This window comes from Aphelocoma coerulescens, unplaced genomic scaffold, assembly GCF_041296385.1.
Source record: "Aphelocoma coerulescens isolate FSJ_1873_10779 unplaced genomic scaffold, UR_Acoe_1.0 HiC_scaffold_56, whole genome shotgun sequence".
Classification (NCBI taxonomy): Eukaryota; Metazoa; Chordata; class Aves; order Passeriformes; family Corvidae; genus Aphelocoma; species Aphelocoma coerulescens.
In genome coordinates, this window is record NW_027183905.1 from 790,076 (window position 1) to 814,092 (window position 24,017).

At 51.1% G+C, this 24,017-nt stretch overlaps 1 protein-coding gene across 1 annotated transcript; it reads right to left on the reverse strand.

Moving 5' to 3' along the window:
- Positions 1–6,644: 6,644 nt before the first annotated feature.
- On the reverse strand, positions 6,645–23,674 carry LOC138101875 (zinc finger protein 436-like). The gene is made up of 3 exons (XM_068999630.1): positions 23,564–23,674; positions 14,434–15,419; positions 6,645–12,419 (listed from the first exon to the last, which is right to left on the reverse strand). Exon 2 carries the CDS (start codon positions 15,390–15,392, stop codon positions 14,568–14,570), a length of 825 nt encoding a protein of 274 aa, XP_068855731.1. The 5' UTR covers positions 15,393–15,419; positions 23,564–23,674; the 3' UTR covers positions 6,645–12,419; positions 14,434–14,567.
- Between the last annotated feature and the right edge of the window lie 343 nt (positions 23,675–24,017).

Consider the following 24,017-nt stretch of genomic DNA (forward strand, 5'->3'; position numbering starts at 1 on the left):
GGCAGTGTTTCCTTGCCTCCTTCCCCCAGACTATCTTGCTCTTAATGGCCCATCATTGTCCTGCCACATGACTCAGAGATAACTCCCTCCGGACTATCTTCCGTTAACGAGCCTAATCAACACTTGGCCTCATGACTCATTACCCCATTGTGAGATGCTCCACCCAGAGGGAGGAACCAAGCATCCCATCATGGATATAATCTTGGACTCTGAACACCAGAGACTCTCTTTCCACTGGATTTCCAGAGGACAGGAGCTACACAGCCACCACTGGACTTTCTGAGGAAGAGCAGACCCCTTCTGCTACAGGATCACCACTTCAGAGGACTGCAGCCACCATTCTACCAGACTGCCACCACCACTCTGCCTAACAGGGACTCAGGTTGTATCTTGACTCTGTCAGTGTTTTCTTTTACTTTCTTTTCCTTTCCTTTGATTTCCATTAAATTGCTATTCTGACTTGGTGCCTCCCACTGGTTTGTTTTCAAACTAGCACATAATTTGGCGCCCAGTGTGGGGCTAGGCTGCTGAGAAAAGTCAGAATTACAATTTTGTATTGTAGAAGCCACCTACTCACTATGATGCTCAACATGCTTACATGGGTCTTGTACCTAGCTCTCTATATTTTTCCACACATGGGGAACTATCTGCCGATTGTAACGCTCCTGTGTAGACCAGGGTATGGTATAAAATTTGCTTTATTAGTCTATTATGCCTACTGCATGATAACCTCTGAGACAATGAACATAATTCGGAATATATACTCAACTTTGCTTCTCCTACTTTAGGCTGCTACATCTGAGGCCTCAACAATCATACCCAGCCCCTGGGGGGAGGATTAAAGATTGTTTTTTTCCAGCCTTTCAGACCGGACACAGCAGCTTTTGAAAATATTGAGTTCCCTGTGGATGTTAAGGATGGCATAATCTTCTTGGCAGTTCTTTTCTCTTTTTTCTCCATGACCTGCACTGTGTACACCATGCTTAGGATCAGAGCTATGGCACAGCATCCTCAGGATGAGAGGAAAAAACGGAGCCGAGCAACAAGCACAATGTCTACACAGATTGTTGCAAAGAAGAAAGGAACCAAAAGCATAGTAACAGCATCCATCTCTACTCAGACTGTCACAGAGGAGAAAGAACCCAGACGCAAGACAGCAGCGTCCATGTCCATGCAGACTGACACAGAGAAGGAAAAAACCAAAGGAGCTGTAAGCATCTCCACACAAACTGTCACTGAACCAGAACAGCCTAAACCGATTGCAGTTGCCCCCGTTCAGAAGAAGAAATCAAAAAGCAAGTCAGTCCGCATAGTGACTGACGAGGATGCAGCAGGACCTTCGCACCCAGCAGAAGAGGCAGAGCCAGAAATCATCACTCAGTCACTATCCCTGGGTGAGCTGCGTGACCTGCGGAGGGAATTCACCCGCCAGACGAATGAGTCCATCCTGACCTGGCTGTTCCGCCTCTGGGATGCTGCAGCCAATGACACCATTCTGGACGGAAGTGAGGCCAGGCAGCTGGGATCTCTGTCCCGGGATGTGGTCATTGACCAGGGGACTGGGAGAACCCAAGAAACTCTCAGCCTCTGGCGGCGACTGCTTACAAGTGTCAGGGACAGGTACCTTTGTAAAGAAGACCTCCAGGTGCACCAAGGAAAAGGGAGCAAAATGGAACAAGGTATCTGGTGCCTGAGGGAATTGGCTGTGGTGGAGATCATTTTCTCAGAAGACAAGAGATTTCCTAAGAGCCCAGATGGTGTCCAGTGCACATCACAGATGTGGTTGAGGTTCGCACGCCTGGGACCAGAGATGTATTCTCGTTACCTGGCAACGCTGCAATGGAGGGTAGGTGAGGACAGGGTGGGCGTCTTGGTGAACAAGCTGGGGATTTACGAGGACACCGTCACAGCCCCGTTTCGCACCCATGTCTCATCGGTGGAAACAAGGCTGGCTGAGCAAGTCCGGGGCTTGACTGAAGAAGGCCATCAGAAATTGAAAAAGGAACTTAAGGAAGAGATTTACCAGCTCTCACCAGAACTAACAAGAGTCTCTGCCATTAGGAGCCGGCGTCCCCCAACCAGGGAGAGAGGATACACCCCACGAGGTAATCTCTGGTTTTTCCTTCAGGAACATGGAGAAGACATGAGTAAGTGGCATGGAAAACCCACCTCCTCCTTAGCAGCCAGGGTACGTGAACTAAAAACTGGGACAACTACCACAAGAAGTGCATCTAGAGTCAACATTGCTCTGGTCTCTCGCACACAGAACTCCAGGCGGTATAGGAATGATAATATCACCGATCCTCTTGAAGGGACCTCAGGAACATATTCACCAGAAGGGAGCAACATGCAACATGACCAGGGATAGAGGGGCCCTGCCTCTAGGCAGGTAGAGGAAAGGGATAATTGGGTCTTTTGGACTGTGTGGGTCCGATGGCCTGGCACATCTGACCCACAAAAATACACGGCTTTGGTTGACACTGGAGCTCAATGTACTCTGATGCCATCAAGGTATGTGGGAGCAGAACCCATGTCTATTTCTGGAGTGACAGGAGGATCCCAGCAGCTGACTGTACTGGAAGCTGAAGTGAGTTTAACTGGGAACGAGTGGCAGAAACACCCCATCGTGACGGGCCCAGAGGCCCCGTGCATTCTCGGCATAGACTATCTCAGAAATGGATATTTCAAGGACCCAAAAGGACATTGTTGGGCTTTTGGGATAGCTGCTGTGGAGACAGAAGATATCAGACAACTGAGTACATTGCCTGGCCTCTCAGATGACCCCTCTGCCGTGGGACTGCTGAGAGTTGAAGAACAACAGGTACCAATCGCCACAGCAACAGTACACCGTCGGCAATACGGCACCGACAGAGACTCTGTGGTTCCCATCCATGAGATGATTCGCAAACTGGAGAGCCAAGGGGTGGTCAGCAAGGCCCATTCACCTTTCAACAGCCCTATATGGCCAGTGCGTAGGTCCAGCAGAGAATGGAGACTGACGGTGGACTACCATGGCCTGAATGAAGTCACGCCACCATTGAGCGCTGCTGTGCCGGACATGTTGGAACTTCAGTACGAGCGGGAGTCCAAAGCAGCAAAGTGGTATTCCACTATTGACATGGCCAATGCCTTCTTCTCCATTCCTTTGGCAGCAGAATGCAGGCACCAGTTTGCCTTCACCTGGAAGGGTGTGCAATACACCTGGAACCGACTGCCCCAGGGGTGGAAGCACAGTCCCACCATCTGCCATGGACTGATCCAGACTGCATAGGAAAAGGGTGAGGCTCAAGAACATCTGCAATACATTGATGACACCATCGTGTGGGGAAACACAGCAAAGGAAGTATTTGAAAAAAGGAGAGAAAATCATCCAGATTCTCCTGGAAGCTGGCTTTGCCATCAAAAGGAGCAAAGTCAAGGGACCTGCCCGAGAGATCCAGTTCCTAGGAGTAAAGTGGCAAGATGGACGGCGTCAGATTCCCACCAAGGTCATCAATAAGATCACAGCAATGTCTCCACCGACCAGCAAGAAGGAAACACAAGCTTTCCTAGGTGCCATAGGTTTCTGGAGAATGCACATTCCTGAGTACAGCCAGATTGTGAGCCCTCTCTACCTGGTTACCTGAAAGAAGAACGATTTCCACTGGGGCCCCGAACAGCAGCAAGCCTTCGCCCAGATCAAGCAGGAAATCGCTCATGCGGTAGCCCTCAGCCCAGCCAGGACAGGACCAGAGGTGAGAACGTGCTCTTCTCTGCAGCCGGGAACAATGGCCTGTCCTGGAGCCTCTGGCAGAAGGTGCCTGGTGAGACTCGGGGCCAACCACTGGGATTCTGGAGCCAAAGCCACAAAGGGTCTGAAGCCAACTACACTCCCACAGAGAAGGAAATTTTGGCCGCCTATGAAGGAGTCCAAGCTGCCTCAGAGGTAATCGGCACAGAGGCACAACTCCTCCTGGCACCCCGACTACCAGTGCTGGAGTGGATGTTCAAGGGAAAGGTTCCTTCCACGCAGCACGCCACCAACACCACATGGAGCAAATGGATTGCTCTCATCACACAGCGTGCCCGTATTGGAAACCCGAATCGCCCTGGGATTCTGGAAATTATAACAAACTGGCCCGAAGGTGAGACTTTTGGAATATCTTCTGAAGAAGAGGAAGAGCAACTGACTCGTGCTGAGGAAGCCCCACCATATAATGAGCTACCGGAGACTGAAAGACGTTATGCCCTCTTCACTGATGGTTCCTGCCGAATTGCAGGCGCTAACCGGAAGTGGAAAGCTGCAGTATGGAGCCCCACACGACAAGTTGCACAAGCACCGAGGGACAAGGTGGATTGAGTCAGGTTGCAGAGCTTAAAGCCGTCCAGCTGGCTTTGGATATTGCTGAACGAGAGAAGTTGCCGAGGCTCTATCTCTACACCGACTCGTGGATGGTAGCTAATGCTCTGTGGGGATAGCAGGTTCACTGGAGAAAAGCCAACTGGCAGCGCAGAGGAAACCCATCTGGGCTGCTGAGATTTGGCAGGACATCGCCGCCCGAGTAGAGAAGATGACCGTGAAGGTTCGACACGTGGATGTGCACATACCCAAGAGTCGGGCTAATGAAGAACATCGCAACAACGAGCAGGTGGACCGAGCTGCCAAGGTGAAAGTATCACAGGTGGATCTGGACTGGCAGCACAAGGGAGAATTATTCCTAGCTCGTTGGGCCCATGATGCCTCTGGTCATCAGGGGAGAGATGCAACATACCGATGGGCCCGTGACCAAGGGGTGGACCTTACCATGGACAGCATTTCACAGGTCATCCACAGTTGTGAGACCTGTGCTGCAATCAAACAGGCCAAGCGGGTGAAGCCTCTGTGGTACGGCGGACGATGGTCAAAGTACAGGTATGGGGAAGCCTGGCAAGTTGATTACATCACCCTTCCCCAAACCCGCCAAGGCAAGCGCTACGTGTTGACCATGGTTGAAGCAACCACTGGATGGCTGGAGACCTACCCTGTGCCTCATGCTACAGCCCAGAACACCATCTTGGGCCTGGAAAAGCAAGTCCTGTGGAGACATGGCACCCCCGACAGGATCGAGTCAGACCATGGGACTCATTTTAAGAACAGCCTCATCAACATCTGGGCCAGAGAACACGGTATCGAACGGATATATCACATTCCTTATCATGCACCAGCTGCCAGAAAAGTTGAACGCTGCAATGGACTACTTAAAACTACCCTAAAGGCACTTGGTGGGGGGACTTTCAAAAATTGGGAAGTGAACTTAGCAAAGGCCACCTGGATGGTCAATACCCGAGGGTCCATCAAGCGAGCTGGTCCTGCCGAGTCTGAATCCTTGCACACAGTGGATGGAGATGGAGTCCCTGTGGTACACCTGAGAGGAATTTTAGGAAAGACTGTTTGGATTAATCCCACCTCAGGCAAAGGCAAACCCATCCGTGGGACTGTCTTTGCTCAAGGACCTGGTTGCACTTGGTGGGTTACGCAGAAAGATGGGGAAACCCGTTGTGTACCACAAGGAGACCTAATCTTAGGTGAGAACGGTGTGTAGGGTTTCATTGTATATGTGTGTATATATATATATGTATGTATGTATGTATGTATGTATATATATATATATATATATATATGTATGTGTATTTAGAGTTTAAGAAGGTATTGATTTGGGATGATGTAGATGGTAATAGAATAAGGGGTGGATAATGTCCTGGGTTGAGGTGTATTCTATTACCATGCTCATGAGCTGTGGAAATCAGGTGGGGCAGTGTTTCCTTACCTCCTTCCCCCAGACTATCTTGCTCTTAATGGCCCATCATTGTCCTGCTGCATGACTCAGAGATAACTCCCTCCCGATTATCTTCTGTTAACGAGCCTAATCAACACTTGGCCTCATGACTCATTACCCCATTGTGAGATGCTCCACCCAGAGGGAGGAACCAAGCATCCCATCATGGATATAATCTGGGACTCTAAACACCAGAGACTCTCTTTCCACTGGATTTCCAGAGGACAGGAGCTACACAGCCACCACTGGACTTTCTGAGGAAGAGCAGACCCCTTCTGCTACAGGATCACCACTTCAGAGGACTGCAGCCACCATTCTACCAGACTGCCACCACCACTCTGCCTAACAGGGACTCAGGTTGTATCTTGACTCTGTCAGTGTTTTCTTTTACTTTCTTTTCCTTTCCTTTAATTTCCATTAAATTGTTATTCTGACTTGGTGCCTCCCACTGGCTTGTTTTCAAACTAGCCCAGCCTCTCTTAGAGAGGATACTGGCTAGGAGACGAGTGGCAGCCTCGTACTCCATAGCTGTCTTACCTGCGGGGACTCGCTCGGCCATGCGAGCTCCAGTCTCCGGCACCACTCAGCTTTTTGCCGGGACACTCCTGCTCCAGCTCTCCAGGCTCCTCACCACTGGTGCGATGATTCGGAATCTTGCCGCGTTTAGGCAAACTGCATTTAAGTGAAACAAGTTGCGTTTAGGCGAACTGCATTTAAGCGAAAAAACCCGCATTTAAGCGAGTAAGATCACTTGAGTTCCTGCTTGGGTGCCAGGTGTTAGGGACCAAGTCCGGAGAGCTGGCCGGATAAACGACACGTACACCGATACGATTAAGCATTGTTCTCCCTTTATTGTTCAACTATGCCAACTTGTATCTACTTTTGCAATGATTCATGCCCAGTCCCTCTAGACAGCCTCTAATCAGCGGGGGAGACCACCGGTGTATACCTTGCCAAGGACTCTCAGGGCTGCCTGCAGCCAGGTGCTTTCCAGGCCTGCCTGCAGCCAGGGGCCTGTTCAGGGGCTTTTCCTCAGCAACCCTGGGTTGTCCAATCTTTCCTGGGGTATCACACGCCCTCGTTCCATAAGGAATCCCTCTACACCACAATGATTCCCGAACATTGGGAATTAGCAATAATTGATTTAAAGGACTGTTTCTTTGCCATTCCTCTGCATCCTGATGAGGCACCTAAATTTGCCTTTTCTTTATCATCTGTCAATCATGAAACCCGCATGGAACAATACCACTGGGTCATCCTACCCCACGGTATGAAAAACAGTCCAACCAGTTGCCAATTTGTCATTCATTCAGCAATACAGCCAGTATGGCAAAAATATCCATCTGTTTTGCTGTACCACTATATGGATGGTATTTCGATTGCCTCTGACAGCAAGACACTGTTGCGTGATTGCCTTGCAGCTTTAAAAATAACACTCACCAGCAGAGGTCTGTGCATAGCCACAGACAAAATTCAAACAGAATCCCCTTGGAAATACTTGAGTTTTAAACTACTTGAAACAACAGTGACTCCACAGCCAGTAACTGTGAAAACTAACGTGCACGTTGAATGCACTTGCAAAAGTTACTGGGAACCAGTAATTGGATTCGCCCTCTGTTGGGAATTACAGCAGAAGAATTATCTCCTTTATTTCAATTGCTAAAAGGGGACCCAGACCTCTCTTTTCCTAGGCAATTGACAAAAACTGCCCAAAAGGCTCTAGAGACTGTAAGTGATAAAATGAACAAGTCCTTTGCCACACATCAAAACCCAGATTTGCCTTTGAGGCTCTTCCTGATTTTGCAATTTTTGTAAACCTATGCTCTTATTGGCCAATGTGATGGGCAAGAATGTCATCTCTGGTTACCAGAATGGATCTTCTTGCCACACACCTTTTCAAAAACTATAACCCCTCAACTTGAAATGATCGTTCGACTGCTTTCGATGGGATGACTCCGCTGCCAGAATCTGGCAGGATATGGTCCAGCAATGATACACCTCCCTATTACTACAGCAGAATTAGAAAATCTTTTCAGGGACTTGCTGTCATTTCAAATTGCCCCTGCAGACTATAACAGACAGATTATTCACACGATGCTTCAACATGCATTGTTGCAATCTTTCAAAGAACTTCCCTTCCGACCAAGACGTCTACAATCAAAAAAACCTATTCCTGATGCAAAAACTGTTTTCACTGATGGATCAGGGAAAACACACAAAGCTGTAACCCTGTGGAAAAATGATACAGGACAATGGGAACACTCACTAACTTTCCAACCTGGATCTACCCAGCTAGTCAAACTCACAGCTGTGGTAGAAGCATTTCATCTTTTTTCACAGGAACCTATTAACCTTGTTTCTGACTCTCTTTATGTTATGGGAATCGTTGAGAGAATAGAACACTCTTTCCTGAAGGAAGTCTCTAACAAATCTTTTTGTGTTATTAACCACTTTATATAACCTTTTACTTCACAGGTCTCATGAATACTACATCCTACACTTAGGTCACACACCACCCTACCCGGACCTGTAGCTGAAGGTAATGCAAGAGCAGATGCTCTCACCATGACAGCCACTATACAACAGAAATTAGGGCAGGCAACTTTCTCATGATTTCTATAATCAAAATGCCCAAGCACTGGCAAAACAATTTGGCTTAACCTTGCCACAAGCTTGAGATATAGTGAATGCTTGTTCACAGTGCAAGCAAACTTTTTCCTTACCACAAACATTGGGTACAAACCCATGAGGGTTAAAACCTAATGATATTTGGCAAACAGATGTTACCCACATATCGAGTTTGGGGATTTTTAAATATGTGCACGTTTCTATTGATACTTTTTCAGGGTTCATAGTAGCAACAGCTCACAAAGCTGAAAAATCAAGAGGTGCCACTCGACATTGGGTTTGTGCCTTTGCTACTATGGGCATTCCTCAATAGATATGAACAGATAACAGACCTGCATACACATCTCAAAAAACACAAGATTTTCTCCACACTTAAGGGATCAAACAGGTCTTGCCCATTCAGGTTACAGGTATTGCCCATTCTCCAACAGACCAAGCCACAGTGGAGAAGGCACACTACACACTGAAAAACATGTTACAGAAACAAAAAAGGGGGAATCCCATAGACATGCTCCCTCAGGAGAAGCTTGATAAAGCAACCTATGTTTTAAAGTTTTTAAATCTTTCCACTAGGGATGACCTCACAGCACATCAAAGGCACCTAGGTCAAACAACTGATGGAGAAGGAGTTCACCCAGAAGTCACATACAAGGATATACACAGTGGTCAGTGGAAAGGTCCAGTTCCACTGTTAGCTTGGGGGAGAGGTTATGGATGTGTTCCTTTGCCCACAGTGTTGGGGTCACTAAGCCATCAGCTGAGCCAGCTGGTGGGCCAGAGAGCCCTGAAATAGCAAAGGTCTGCTGGTGGAAGAACTCAAGATATTTGAGATTCCATTCTCACCTTTGTGTGAGTAAAGGAAAAGCCTCTCCCACAATTCCTTGTGGGTGAATTGTAACCTTACACATCCCCCAGACCCTGAGTTAAAGAAAACTACCTCTCCCAGCAGCCTGTGCGGCTGCACACCTGACCTGGTGCCCTGCTCTGCCCCTTCCCTCTGCTCACTGGTTCTCAAAGTCCCGCCTTTGTACCACCCATGTGCCCTCAGATTACTGGCTCGAGAACACTATGTAAAGCTGATCAAAAAGCATGCTTGCTCTCTTTTGCATCTGGTCCCCTCTGCGGAGGATGAAATAAACCTTGACTGTGAAATGTGCCATGAGGAGGGTCCTCCTTGGCTCCTTATCTCTGGTAATATTGAGTGTGTGCCATCAGTGCTTAACATCTGCATGGGGCTGAAAGGAGAAGCTTGCTAGCATGCACACCCGAGTGGTCTCGCGCCCGAGACAGTTTTGGAGAACACAGCAGCGATCTCCCAACTGCCCTAACATCCTTCACTCTTATACCACAGGACCATGTTGGCTTCCAGCGAGATACATCAAACCCAGACAAGGACGACAACAATGAGTCCTGTCATCTTTATTCTCCTATATTGCCATCAAATGGTGGAAGGAAGAATCTACTGGGCACACATTTTTACCCACCATTTTTTCGGCCTCTGACCTGGTGGGATCCAGAAGCTCCCCTTAGCAACAATGGAACAGAATGGGTAGGAGGAACTTTGCTTCCTCCCCTAGATCAGAATGTTGTAAATACACACATTACTAATGCTTCTCACGTTACCGATTTACCACCTATTTGTTTAATGTGGAATCAAACTAATACCTTTTTACCTTTATCTTGTGCCAATTTTTCTATGTAATTGCACTTGATATATAAAGCCTACGGAAAAAATTTAACTGCTATTGCATTGCCAACCGTTCTGTCCATCTCCAACAATACCGTGGATGCTGCCCCACCTCATTATCCCAAATGTCATTTTATGTCTGTTTCCAATTTATGGTGTTTGGAACGGACATAATGTTTAGGACAACAACCACAACAACAACTCTTACAATATGGGAAAATGATTTACTGGGGACCACATAGTATCCTCAGAGAAAAGGGGACAAATAAAACCATTCTTCCCTTCCAAAAGGCAAACTACACCGTTGTTTGGCATGATAGCGGAATGGCCAGACCATTGATTCAACATTGATAATAATCGATCATGTGTTCATAAGCATCTGTGGAAAATGCTGTTACCTGCCTTCGATAATACATTATACCAGGTGAACTTGAACAGGAATCCTACCATTGCAAATGTAACATTGCTAAAGAAACAACCACTAATGACTTGTACTTCACATCCATATGTTTTCGCTTTAGCTAATAATTTTTCAGTTGATCACAGGAATGGCTTGTATTTTCTGTCTGCTAATTCTTTTTGTCTTTAAATCATATGTAACCAATGAAGATGTGAATAACTTTTCTGTTATTCTTCCATTTAAGAGAAGACTGAAAATTTGGGTACCTGTAAATCTGACTCGGACTTGGAAAGGACAAGATGGACTGTCACAACTGGCTCGATTATTCCAGGAGGAAATCCAAAAGAGTAAGAAATGAGTTTGCAAATTTCTCGGTTGACTGATCTTTGCCATCATTTCTGCTGTAATAGTTTTAAGCACAGCCTCTGCAGCTGGTGCAGCTTTAACTAATTCCATTCAAACTGCCCACACTGTGGGACAAGCTCTAACCAATATTACAAAATAATTACAAACACAAGAGCAAATTGACAAGGAAATAATGACCAGAGTAGATGCCTTGGAAAGTGCTCTTTTGTGGATTGGCAAAAGAGTTGAGGCTCAAAAAACCCACATATCTTTACATTGCGATTGGGAACACATACATAACTCTTTGTGTCATTCCTCTTCCATGGAATGAAACGGAACAAAATTGGGAAACAATCAAAAACCACCTCCAAGAAGTCTTTGATAAAGCCCTAAGACAAGATATCCACTCACTTCACACTCAGTTAAAAGAGCAACTTAGAGATTTTCAAACTCTAGAGGAGCAAAAGGTACTGACTGACTTAAAAAATGATCTTACTTGGGTAAATCCAAAAAATTGGTTTTCAGGAATAAATTTACAAGTTTGGGGTTTTATTGGATTAGGTTGTCTAGCAGTGATATCTTTTTTGATATTCTGTCTTGTCCTTTTCAACATAATCAGAGCCATTAAAGGCACACAAAAACAAGCTATGGTTGCACTTGCTTTGTCCATGACTCCAAAAAATAAAATAGGGGAGTTGTTGGGTTAACAGGTGTTGGTATAAGGAAAGAGTTAAACAGAGAACAGCAGCAGCACCAGCAGTACCAGCAGAAGATCCCTCTGACACAGTGTGCACCTGAGATAGAACTGAACTAACGAGTTTCTACTTCTACATCAACATAAGACGCACACTCTTCACGCTCCTTTACCATGGCCTTGGAGAGAACAATGGAAAATGTCAAGAAGACAGATTTATTGTAGGACTGTGATCACGTCTATAAGCTCTCAGAAGTAAGGATATATATACTGGTGCTTTTGAATAAACCTTAGATTCACCTGCATCTCTGCTGTTGGTGGGTCTCCTTCCTTCATGTATCACAGGAGGATCCGTGTTGGATGATCCCCAGTGACCACTGTTGGGCACAGCCTTGGTGATCCATGGTTCTGGTGATCCGTGTTGTGAAAACACCTGGCTGGGGTCTCCATATCTTCCTGGCTCCCCGTGGGCACCTGGATGAACCCAGGGGCAGGAACATCCCTCAGGATGCAGACAGACATCGGGAATTCATTGGGGAGAGAAGATTTGTTGAATATTGACCCCCAAAAATCTTTTCCATTCAATCCCATCTTCTGGTGACATCCAGGAATACTGGACGGTCCTTGAGGTCTTTTCCAACCTCCGTGATTCCAGGATTCCGAATTTCTCTGGGCCAAGGGCATCTTAAACAACAAAATGGACTGGATCAAAGACCAAGATTCTGGAGACAGTGGGGTGGAAATTCCCAAGAAAAAGCTTCTTCACACCAACCCAAGCACGAGGATCCCCAGCTGGCACAGACACGGAACTCCTTTTCTTTTGGCCTTGGTTTTCTTTTCATTTTTCTTCATCCTTCAATACACTTGAAACTGGGGAAAAAATAAAGACATTTAACTAAGATAGGGGTGGGGACATGGGGGACATGACATGGATGGAAACATGGTGGGGACACAGCCATGGATGAGGACACGGTGGGACAGGGCCAGTGACATGTGGGGACGTGGCCGTGGCCAGTGCCATGGGGGAAACTTGCAGGGGATGTGGGGGATGCTGGGTTTGAGGGAGTTGAGGGTTCCTGGGAGGGACTTGGGGCTTGCTGAGGGCTTTGGGGACTCCAGGCTGAGCAACTCCAGCTGTGCTGGGAGACCCTGGTGAAAGTTCCGGGGCAGCTGCTCAAGGACCCCCTGAGCTGGACCCCCAGCCAGCATTGGGCTCCTGGAAGGGAATGAACATCCTTGTCCCCAGAACAGAAATCCCAGCACCCGCAGGGTGTGGGGGGCAGCTGAGAGGCCACAAGAGGAAGGAGAAGGCCGGACACAGCTGTCCCCCTGCAAAACTGCACCCCAAAACCACCAAAACTCAGGGATTCCTCCCAGAAAAAAGCTGCCAGGAGCTGCCTGAACTGAGGGCAAGGAAGGATGGCACCCCCAAGCTGAGTTGGGAGGGGTCCCACTCCTCATACTCTTCATCCTACCTGCTTCTCCTCTCCGGCTGTTCTCCCGCTTCTTCCTCTTAGGGGGGGTCCCAGCACCTTTTAGGGTTTGCTGGGTGTCGTCTTGGGGTTCAGGTGCCCCCCAAAACCCCCTCAGAGTGGGGTGACATGGGGGGGAAAACAGGGGTCCACATTTTTGATCAAATGCCAGGCTCTGCCCCCCCCAATCTAAGGCCCCCAAGTCCCTCCCCACTGCTCCCCAAGAAACGGGACCAGGGCAAACTGGGAAGCTTTATTGGGAACACTGCCCTGGGCAGGGGCAGTGACAGCGGGGCTGGGGTGGACACACAACCGCCCAAAAATCAGTGTGTGAACAGAGCTTGGGGTCCTGGCCGGACCTGAGGCCACGGGGATGGGCTGTGGCCGCTGGCAGTTCAGGAGCTCTGTGGGCAGAGAAAAGGGGGTGACACCCCCACGTAGGGAGGGGTTTCCTCTGGCCAGAAGCGGTCGGATTCAAAAAGGGCTCTGGGGAGCGCGGGGAACAGGAGCGGGCAAACAGGACCATGGCACGTCTCCGAGGGCAGGGCTGCGGGTGTTCTCCTGCCCGTGGGGTTTTGAGTTTGTTTTTGTGTTGAGATTTGGTTGGTTGGGTTTTTTCAGCAATGGTCCTCACACGATCAAAAGCTCCAGCCACTAAAAGTGTACCCAGGCAAACAGAACCCTCCCAGAAGGACACGTCTGTCCAGACCCCTTCCTGTGAGGAGTGTTTGAGCTTGGCAGTAGCACCAGGGGACGCTGTCAAAGACACCTGCCTGAGGTGTGAACAGGTGAACGATCTCCTTTCCCTGGTGGCCGAGCTTAAGGAGGAAGTGGAAAGACTAAGGATCATTAGAGAAAGGGAAAGGGAAATAGACTGGTGGAGTTTCACCCTTCCATCCCTGAGAGAAGTCCCCCAGCAGTCAGAGCACTCCCAGGCCTCTCACCATCAGGCTGAGGGAGGAGACCTGGGGAATGAAGGGGAGTGGAAAGGGGTTCCTACTTGGGGACGTAATAAAAATTCCTCCCGACCCCCATCACCTCCCCAGCTGCCACAGTCTTCCTTGCTTTGCACTTTTCACCTTCCTTTCCTAGGCAGGCGCAGTCTCTCGTTGGCTGCTTCTGCAGTTTCTTGACTGGTCTCAGCAAGCTTTGTTCATCATTGCTGCGAGTTTTCTTCCCTATTTCTTGCCAAGTTACATTCCGTGCCTTAAGTTTGTGGCCAATATTTGCTAACTTTTACCCTGTACCTTATACTTGCACAGGTACAATGATTTGAACCCTTTCAACTGGCACCGGCACAACAAACCCAGCCTGGGCACAGGGAAGGAATTTATTACCAACCAAATCCCAGCAGCACAAGGAGAAGGCAAAGAAATCTCTCCAACACCTTCCCCCCACCCAGCGCGGATCACCTGGAACGGGGGTCACCAGGGCTCTGCCCAACAGGGGTCACTGGGGATCATCCAGCACTGATCCTCCCACGGGGGATGGAGCTGGAGCAGCGCACGAAGCTCTTCCCGCACTCGGGGCACTCGCAGGGCTTCCCTTAGCGGTGCCTCCGTTGGTGTTTGGTCAAGTTAGAGCTGCTGGAGAAGCTCTTCCCACACTGGGGACACTCGTAGGGCCTCTCCCCGGTGTGGATGCGCCGGTGCCTGACGAGGTGGGAGTTGCGGTTGAAGCCCTTCCCGCAGTCAGGGCAGCAGAAGGGCCTCTCATCCGTGTGAATGCGCTGATGTACGAGGAGATCAGAGCTGGTTTGAAACCTCTTCCCACACTCAGAACACTCATAGGGCCGTTCCCCGGTGTGGGTGCGCTGGTGCCGGATAAGGTCGGAGTTGTAGCTGAAGCCCTTCCCACACTCGGGACACTCACAGGGCATCTCCCCGGTGTGGATCCTCTGGTGTTCCCTCAGGCTGGAGCTCCGGCCAAAGCTCTTCCCACATTCCCCACACTCATAGGGCTTTTCCCCAGTGTGGATCCTCTGGTGTTCCATCAGTTGGGAGCTCCGGCCGAAGCTCTTCCCACATTCCGCACACTCATAGGGCTTTTCCCCAGTGTGGATCCTCTGGTGTTCCATCAGTTGGGAGCTCCGGCCAAAGCTCTTCCCACATTTCCCACACTCATAGGGCTTTTCCCCAGTGTGGATCCTCTGGTGCTCTCTCAGACGGGATTTGTAGCTGAAGCCCTTCCCACATTCCAAGCACTTGTGGGGCTTCTCCCCACCCTGAGGCTTCTCCCCCAGCTCTGAGCTCTGCCTGGATCTTGGGCTGCCTTCCTGGCACAGGGGTGCTCTTTCCTCCTTGGATCTCTGGGGGCTGCGTTTGCAGCCCCTCCTCGTGCGGCATCTCCGGGGCTTTTCCTCCTCCTCCATCTGCCCACACCTTGGGAATGACAAATCCTGGTTTGAGGCAAGAAACAAGGGGTGAGTGCCTCGGCCTGGGGGTTCCTACTGCCCAGGTCCATCTCTGGGAGTCTCCGGGAGTTTTGTGACCATAAAAACCCCAAACCACCACAATTCAGCCCAAAAAACCCTCCCAGCAGTTCCCCCTCTCTCATCTCTCCACTTTGGGGTTCTGGGGCTCTCCTTTCACTGGGCTCATTGGGGTCCCATGGCTCCCAGGGTTCCCCCTTCTCCACAGTCCCACTCAAGGATGATCCAGGGGGATTTGGGGGTCCCAGGGGTCCCCTCTCCCCTCTGGGCTTCCAGTGATCCCAGGGGTCCAACCTTATCCAGGCTCACCCCCTCTCCAGGCTGCCAGGGGTCCCCCAGCTCCGGGATCACCCCTCTCTCCTCACCCCACTCCAGGGCCCCCGGCGTTCCCCTCCACTGCTCTCCCGGGGAGTCCTAAGGCCGATGTCCCCCTCCCACCCTGGACTGGCACGGAGCCCCCAAAATATCCCCCGAAGGGGCATTTGCAGCTCAGCTTTGGGGGCCCACAGGATCCAAACATCGCCCAGCCCCGCCCCAAAATGAAACCCTCTCAGGGACACACAAAGAGATTTGGGCTCCATTCCGGAAGCCGCGAGCTCCAAACACCCCCCAAGAGAAAACACCTCTCGGGGACCCCCAAGAGATTTGGGGCGAGCTCCCCCTCCCCGCTCACCTGCGGGATGCTCCCGGGGCCGCGGCGGACAGAGCAGGCGGCGACCCCGCGCTTCCTCTGCTGCTTTTCCTCTTCCTGCTCCTCCTCTTCCTCTCTCCCTCCCCTTCCTCCCACTCCTCCTCCCTCACCTCCTCCTCTATCGCTCTTCCTGCTCCTCCTCCTTCCTAATCCTGCCTCCTTCTCCTCTTCTCTCCAGGCCCTTCTACTGCTCCTTCCTCACCTCTTCTCCTCCTCCTCCATCCCTTCTCCTGCTCTCCTGGGCTCAGCGCCCACCCTTGGCCCACCCTTTTCTGGACACGGTCGCATCCCACAGGAGGAGCCGAGATGGAGCCAGGGCAGGCCAGGCTGGGGCAGCGCTGGGCTCTGGGCCTGGCCTGGGCACCCCCCATACGCCCCCTCCCCAAATTCCCCTGGTGACTCAGGGGGATCCTGGCATGTTCTGGGGTCCACAGCCCCATGCGCTCTGACTGGCTGTAATTTCTTAGGGGGATCTTTTTCCTAAGTCTCCACCTGGACACTGATGACAACACACCAATGTGGTAAGAAAGAAAAACAAAGACGGAAAAGAGGAGGAAAAAAAAAAGTGAGGACTGGGATGTTTTACAGCACCATCTTATCCTCAAATTTTGCCAGCTGATCCAGATCATTTGTTATCCCCGGTTTCCAGGACAGGGAAACAAAGAAGTTCAGAGAAACCCCCTGAAACCCTGTGGCTGGGAGCAGCAGGAAAGGGCACTGAGGTGCAGGACCAGGAGCACGGGCTGAGGGCCAGTGGGGACCTGCAGGGCCGGGCCGGGGCTGTGGGGCAGCCGGGGCTCAGCACTGGGTGCTGTCTGACCCCAACACACCCCGGAAAGCGCTGGCAGTGGCCCCCAGCCCCAGGAGGCTGCGGGATGTGGAAGGATCAGGATTTTCTTTCAACGATCTTGTTTGGGTCACAGGAGAAATGAATGATTTTGCAGAAAGCTCAGCAGCTGTCAGAGGATGAGCACCCTGTTGGGGTTTTAGGAGTTCTCCTAGGTGGACAAATTGCTGGGTACTTAAGAAAAACAAAGAGCTAGCCTCTGGGGGTGGGGGTGCATATGACTACTCTTTTGTTTCACCTGGGTGTGCGGTCAGTTCTGTCCCTGAACACCAGAGAAGGAGGCTGTTTTTCCTCAGCTGTTTTTTCTTCTGTGGAAAAAACCCCAGGATCCCAAAGCCCTGCTTCCCTGCCCCGCTGGGAGCCAGGCCGTGGCCACCCTGCCCCGCCGTTGTTTCGAGCCTTCGCTACATTGTAGCCCTGCTCGCCTTGCCTGTCCAGACCTCCGGGGGGTTTCCTGTTTGGATACACCTCATCTGCTACCTGCGATTTGTGCTTGTCCTGGCCATTCCAGCCAGCCATTCCCGAGGGTCCAGCCGGACACCGGGATCGGCTGCCCAGGGGTTTGTGAAGCCTTTGTTCCATCCCTTCCTGGGATCCCAGGCCACCAGTGCCGCGTGCTCCCCGAGCTCGCTCCAGAGCGCCCCCTGCAGCCACGGGGGAACCATCGCACCTGCCCTGCTCACCGGGAGACGCCAGCGCCCCTGCCGGCTGCGAGCGGAACTGCACCCGAGGGGAAAGGGCCTGACATCCAAGAAGGCTGGCACTGGGTTTGTGATTGTTTGCTGTTACTGCCAGAGTTATTGCTGTTTGTTTGCCTTGTTATACACAAACAGATATATAATAGTTAAGAACTGTTAATCCTATTTCCCACATATTTGCCTAAAAGCCCCTTGATTTCAAAATTATAATAACTCAGAGGGAAAGGGGATCGCATCTGCCATTCCAAGGGGGGCTCCTGCCTTCCTTAGCAGACACCTGTCTTTCAAACCGAGACACACCCACAGGCACTGAAGGGGCTGCAGGAGAGGCACAAGAAGCCCCTGCAGCACTTGGCCAGAAAGGCTCAGCAGGGCAATGCAAGAAGGGATGAGCAAAAGGCCAAGGTGAAGGCAAAGGCCATGGCAGAGTTTCTACAGCCCCCCAGGGATGAACCGCAGGGCCCAAGGGGGCCCCAGCACCCAGGGGACGGCGGCGGCCACAAGCACCTGGCACAGGCATTGCCCTCCTCGGCACGGCAGAGCCCACCCAAACAGCCCCCGGCAAGGAATCAGGGGTCCATCTGCAGGCCAGAAGGACACTGCAAGCACAGACAGCAGCACCCTCAGCACCAGCAAGTCCACCCCACATGGACATGGATTGTCAGGGCTGGCAGAGCTCCCAGCAGACCAGGGACCCACCGCACCAGAGCCCTTGAGAACATTCAGGGCGCGTCTGGATCGAGACGAGGCCGCTCCTGATGGACACAGGGGCCTCTCGATCCACTCCGAATCTGACACCTAAGGGGGGAAATTGTCAAGAAGTTCTTTCATTATTCAGGTAATAATTGGGAAAGATGAGCAGGGGTGTTTTATTCAACCACTATCAGTAGATCTGGGAGATGGATTCGAAACGCATCAATTTCTGTTTGCTCCTAATTGTGATTGTAATTTACTGGGAAGGGATTTGGTGGCTGAAGTGGGAATGCAAATTCCTATTATCAAAGGAGATTCAGAGGCTAATGCTGCTGTACCTTTGTGTCAAATGTCTGCGAAGGCTGTGAATGTCTGCTGAAGTGAACCCAAAAGTGTGGGCAGCCCCAGGGAAATAGGGAAAATCAGATATGGAGCCTCTCCAAATTCCTTTGGAGCAACCAGGACAAGTGGTGTCTAAAAGCAATACCCTGTTCCAAGGGAGGCAAGGAAGGGGTTACAGCCTCTTACTGAGTCCCTGCTAAAGGCAGCGCTTCTGGAGCCAGGCATCTCTCCCTACAACTCTCCTCTCCTGCCAGGCAAGAAACCCCATCATAGACACCAGAAGGAAAGCACAATTTACAAGGCTTCAAAAGCAGATTAACTGAGCCTCCTGCCCTGGCCCTCCCAGACAGGGAAAAACCATTTGAATTGCATGTGCATGTTAACCAGGGCCATGCCAAAGGAATTCCTGGGCTCAAATGTTTAACTCAGTGGCCAGAGAGTGGCCTCATTGTCTGCAGAATTGTGCAGCCCTGGCTTTAATGGGAACTGAGGCCTGAAAACTGACAGCAGCAGAATCTCTGTTCAAGCCTGGCATCAAGGCAAAGCTTTGTTAACCAAAGGAGCCTCTAAATGGATGAGCAGCCCTCGGTTCTTACAGAATGAAACTTGTTGGATGGAACAGGAGGATTCAGAGTTGAGGACAGGGCAAGGGTTGAACCCAGCCTCCTGTTTGAACGGCCCTGGACACGGGACTGGCAAGAAACCCATGGCTGCAGTCAAGTGACAGAGCTCCAGACCCGGCCAAGCAGAGATTTACCAGACATTCCCTGGCCTGAGGGAGAAAAGGTGTTTAGGGATGGGTCTGCAAGGGCAGCAGAAGGGAAAAGAGTGACAAGACACGCTGCTCTTAAGGAAAGGGAAGGAGACAAAGCGCAGCTCAGCGCCCGCATGCTCAGCTCAAAGGGCCGAGCTGGGGGTGCCTGGAAGAGCCTGGCACTGAAATGCCCTGAGCAGGAAGGCTTCAATATCTTCTGCTAACAGCATGGCAGCTCACAGCGGGGCAGAAGCATTTCCGACTGCTTCAGCAATCCCTGCATCAGTTCTTAAGGCATGTTTGGAACAAACAATTCCAAGATATGGGATTGTGGAAGCAATAGACTCAGACAGGGGAACTCATTTTACAGGAATGACCCTTCAGGCCGTTCTGGCTGCTTTAGGAACACAGTGCGACCTCCAAACGCCCTGGCACCCCCAGAGTTCGAGTCAGGTATAAAGAATGAATGGGGAAATAAAAATACACATTCTGAAGCTGCTGAGAGAAACCAAGATGCCACGAGTACAGCTTTTGCCATTGGCTTTGGCAAGAAGAAGAGCCAGACCCAGGCCAGATATTCAATTAACTGCCCTGGAATTGAGGTCTGCAATTCCTCATGTTGGTAATTCTCGACTTAGTGGGAGGTGGAGATAAGGGATGTCTGTTTCAAGCAGTCTGTGGCCAGAATCCTGTCTCTTGTGAAATCTCTTCCACAGGAAGCTCGGCTGGCACAGACCCTGCCTTGGGACTTTGCTGCCCACAACATCCAACCAGGACATCAGGTCCTGCCTGAGGAGTGCAAAGAAGCACCACTGGTGGCCAAGGGCGTGGCCCATTCCAAGTGTCCCCGAGCACAGAAACAGCCGCCAGTGCAGCTGAACCTGGGGGGACCCATCAGCCTCGCCTCAAGCTCTCGGAAGCCCCGCGGATTTGCACTCCCCGGCTGCAGGAGGAGCAGGCCAGGCCGCCACTGCCCCTGCACAGAAGGAGCCGCAGCAGCAGCCAGGGCTCCACAGCGGGGCAAGCCCCGGGGGCTGCCCACAGATCCTCTGCTGAAATTGTCTGGCTCGGCACCTCCTCTGGCATCTCCAGGCACTGAGGGCCAATCCTCGCTGGCACCGGGCGAGCTTCAGAGCTTTCTGTGCCTGCACTCGCCACAGCTGCTGCGGGAGACAGCGGGAGAATTCCACTCTGGCTCTCAGTTACACTCACACTCTGGGCTGGGCGGGATTCGATTGCTGGAAAATATACCAAGTTCAGAAGTGTTTTAAAATTTTATCTCTCTACTCAGGCTTGGTTTGCCTCTGCCTTGGCGAAAGGAGTTTTAAAGTGTTTGTTAAGAGATGTTACACCACTCAGTGGAGATGAGTCTAACATCTCAACAGACTGGGAACAGCTCAAAAGATAGCCAAAAAGATAACGCCCATCAACAAAATATCAACACCCATCAGCAAACATCAAGGAACAGCTACCCCAGACACTGCCCCCGGCACAACTGGAGACCCCTGCTCTGGAAAAGGCTGAGAAGGAAATCAAGGAGTGTGGACCTAATTAACATCAGAGGCCCAGACATCCGGGGCCAGTAGGAAACCAAATACTAAGAACTACCTAACTTGGAAACAATGAATATTAAACCTATGGATTTCTATGGGTTTAGACTACATAAAATTGAGGAAAAATCAAGTAAAACTAATGCGCCATGGAATGATTTTCTCTGCACACCCAGGCTATGTGTGCATGAAATGATTTCTGTGGCACATCCTGGCCAGAATAAAGTAATGCCTTGATCCTTAACACTAAAAAGGTTGCTGCAAAGTTTTTGTTCCTCCCACAGTTTCAGTGACAAGACGACACAATTAAAAATTTTTTTTTTCATAATCCTACTCTGACATTGTCAGTTGGGTTTGGGCCAGGGGTGTGAGAGTCAGTTTTTAGTCCGAGGAGAAGTAGCAAAAGTCTTTAATGGTTTAGGGGTTTTTTGTGTGTGTGTGCGTGGCTGTTAGTGATGGCAGAATTTTGGAATGGGTTTTTCGATGTTCACCTTTAGGTTGCATTCTGCAAAAATAGAAGAGCTTTCAAGGCGACCCTTTAACTCATAAACAGTTAATAAAATACTATTAAAAGAAAAAGGGGCGCAAAGGGGGGAGGGGAAAGGGGCACAAGCAGCTCATCGGATGGCTGCCCTGGAAGAGAAGCTTCCTTCCAGGCAGCCAGCAGAGGAGCTTTAGAAATGCAAATTATCTCTGCTGGGGGAAGTGTGCACAATGTCCCAGGCTCTCCTTGCCTGCCAGAGGAATTGGGCTGATTCCCTCTGCCCCTCACCCCAAGCTCTGCCTCCCTGCACAGACGGAATTTGCATCGCTAAAGGCAGAGCCCACACTGAGCATCTCTGACTCTGCCACAGAAATCCCTGAAGCTGCAAAGGAAAACAGCAAACGGAGAATGTTGGGAGAACTTCACTCAAAAAAGCGGGGGGGAATCATCCCTCTCCCCACTCCAACATCTGCTGGCACTCTCTATGTTATATAGGGTGGGTTTGACCACTGGGTGGGTTTTGCTGACACAAGTTCAGCGAAATCACTTGGGAATCCAAGGATGTGATGATTTAATCAGAGAAAAGCGGACAATTGATGCATCCCTGGCATTTTTGGGAGCGCTCAAAAATGGGGAAAAGATTAATGGCCACCAGAACAAATCCTACAACACCATGGAGCAGCCCCTGGGAACCCAAACAAATTCATACCAGGTGCCAGAGAACCCACTGATCACTTCAATGCATCATTAGATTACAAGCTGTCCTCCAAATCATAACCAAGCCCACAGCTCCAGCTCCTGACCTTCTCACCCACCAATCCACTCCCATGAGCAACGCCACATTTCACCCTGGGATGGCATCAGATCCTCTTTCAGCAGAAGGACCAGGAGGTTGGGGAAAACTAAATGACTCAAACTGCTCTTGGCAAAGAGATGGCAAAGGAAAAGTGGTGAAACAGAGAACAAGGAAATAAGAAAGCTACTCATGTCCCTGTCCAAATGTGGAAAGGACGGGAATGGGACACATTTTCGTGGTTCCCTGGCAGAACATGGGTTAAACCAATGCTGTTTCTCCACGCAGGTGCTACAGCAACTCTCAACTTTTTACCATGCACCACACCTTGCTCAGTGCAGCTCATTCAGCAGGGGATCAAGGGGATCCAGGTGGCAGCCAGGCCTCCTGATCCAGAAACGGCCACAAAAGGACACAGAATGAGGTCACCGAGAATAATCCCAAAACCAAAGAAGGCCCAGGAAAAACAGATTAAGGCAATTATAGAAATTGTAAAGAGAAGTACTGAGAAAATAAGAAAAGGAATTACAAGGAAAAAAATGAACGCGTCTTTACAAACAGATGGTGTGAATCCCAGTGCAGATAGGGCCAGGGACTTGGCGATAACGAAGTAACGGGAGAAACCACCAATTCCAAAAAATGTCACTAATTGACACGAACTGATGCTCAGCCAAGGTCCTGCGAAATTCCTGAACTTCCAGAAGAAGAACAAAGACTCCACAGAGCCATGAATATCGGATGTTATACAAAGTGGGGGTGCACATTAAGGGGCACATGCAGCAGGCGCATCGGGAAGTCTGTACCTTCCAAGGACCTCAGCCAAGGGGGAAAGGGACACGGAGATGCGGCCGAGGAAATCAGGATAAAAAGGAGGCTGCGTCCTCCAACACTTGGACAGACCCCACGGGAAATGCCCCGTGGCCTCTCCCTTGCTCCAGGAATAAAGTTCCTTTTACAGGACTCCTCCGGCTCCTCTGGGGACACAAACCTCTGGCCACGGGAACTTTCCCGCACACTCCCGCCGACGGGGCAGCCACCTCTGTCCTACCCACAGCAGCCGGGACGAGCCAGCGCTGCTCCGGCACCGGCTCCTGCCGAGGCAGCAGCGGCAAGGAGAGCGCGGGCAGCCGCTCCCGCAGCGCCCTCACGCCAGGGCGAACACGGCGCCCACACGGCACAACGAACCCGCCCCAGCCCCCTGCCGCCCCCTCCGCCCGCAGCCAGCGCCGAGCCCCGCCAGAACCGAGCGCGGCTCCCACCTGCGCTGGGGCCGCCTCCGAGCTCCGCCGCCGCCTCACCGGGCTCCGGCCGCCGCCGCCGCTCCCGGGCCCGCACAGACGCTCCGCCAATGGCGCCTCTGCTGCGCCACGGCCGCCCTGCCGGCGGCTCCGGGCCCGGGCTGCTCCCCGCTCCGACCAATCAGCGCGCCAGAACCACGACTGACGGCAGCACCGCCCAATCGCAGCGAGGGGCGGGCTCTGCACACGGCCCAGCCTCGCCCCGCGCTCCCAGCGCCCCCCGGGCTGCGTGAGGGGAAAGCCGCAGCTGAGGAACAGCCCTGGAACGGGCCCGGCCCGAGCCGCCATTCAGCTGGGAAGGGAAACAAAGCTCTCCGCTGCTCCCGGCCCGACTTGCCCAGCCCTGCGTGTTGGCTGCCTCCGGCTCCTTGGCAAGCCCTGCAGCCTCCCGACTCCCGCCCCTAATTCGGAGCAT

Coding starts and splice junctions, on each gene's coding strand:
- LOC138101875 (XM_068999630.1), bottom strand. CDS start 15,392: ATGGAGGAGGAGGAAAAGCCCCGGAGATGCCGCACGAGGAGGGGCTGC.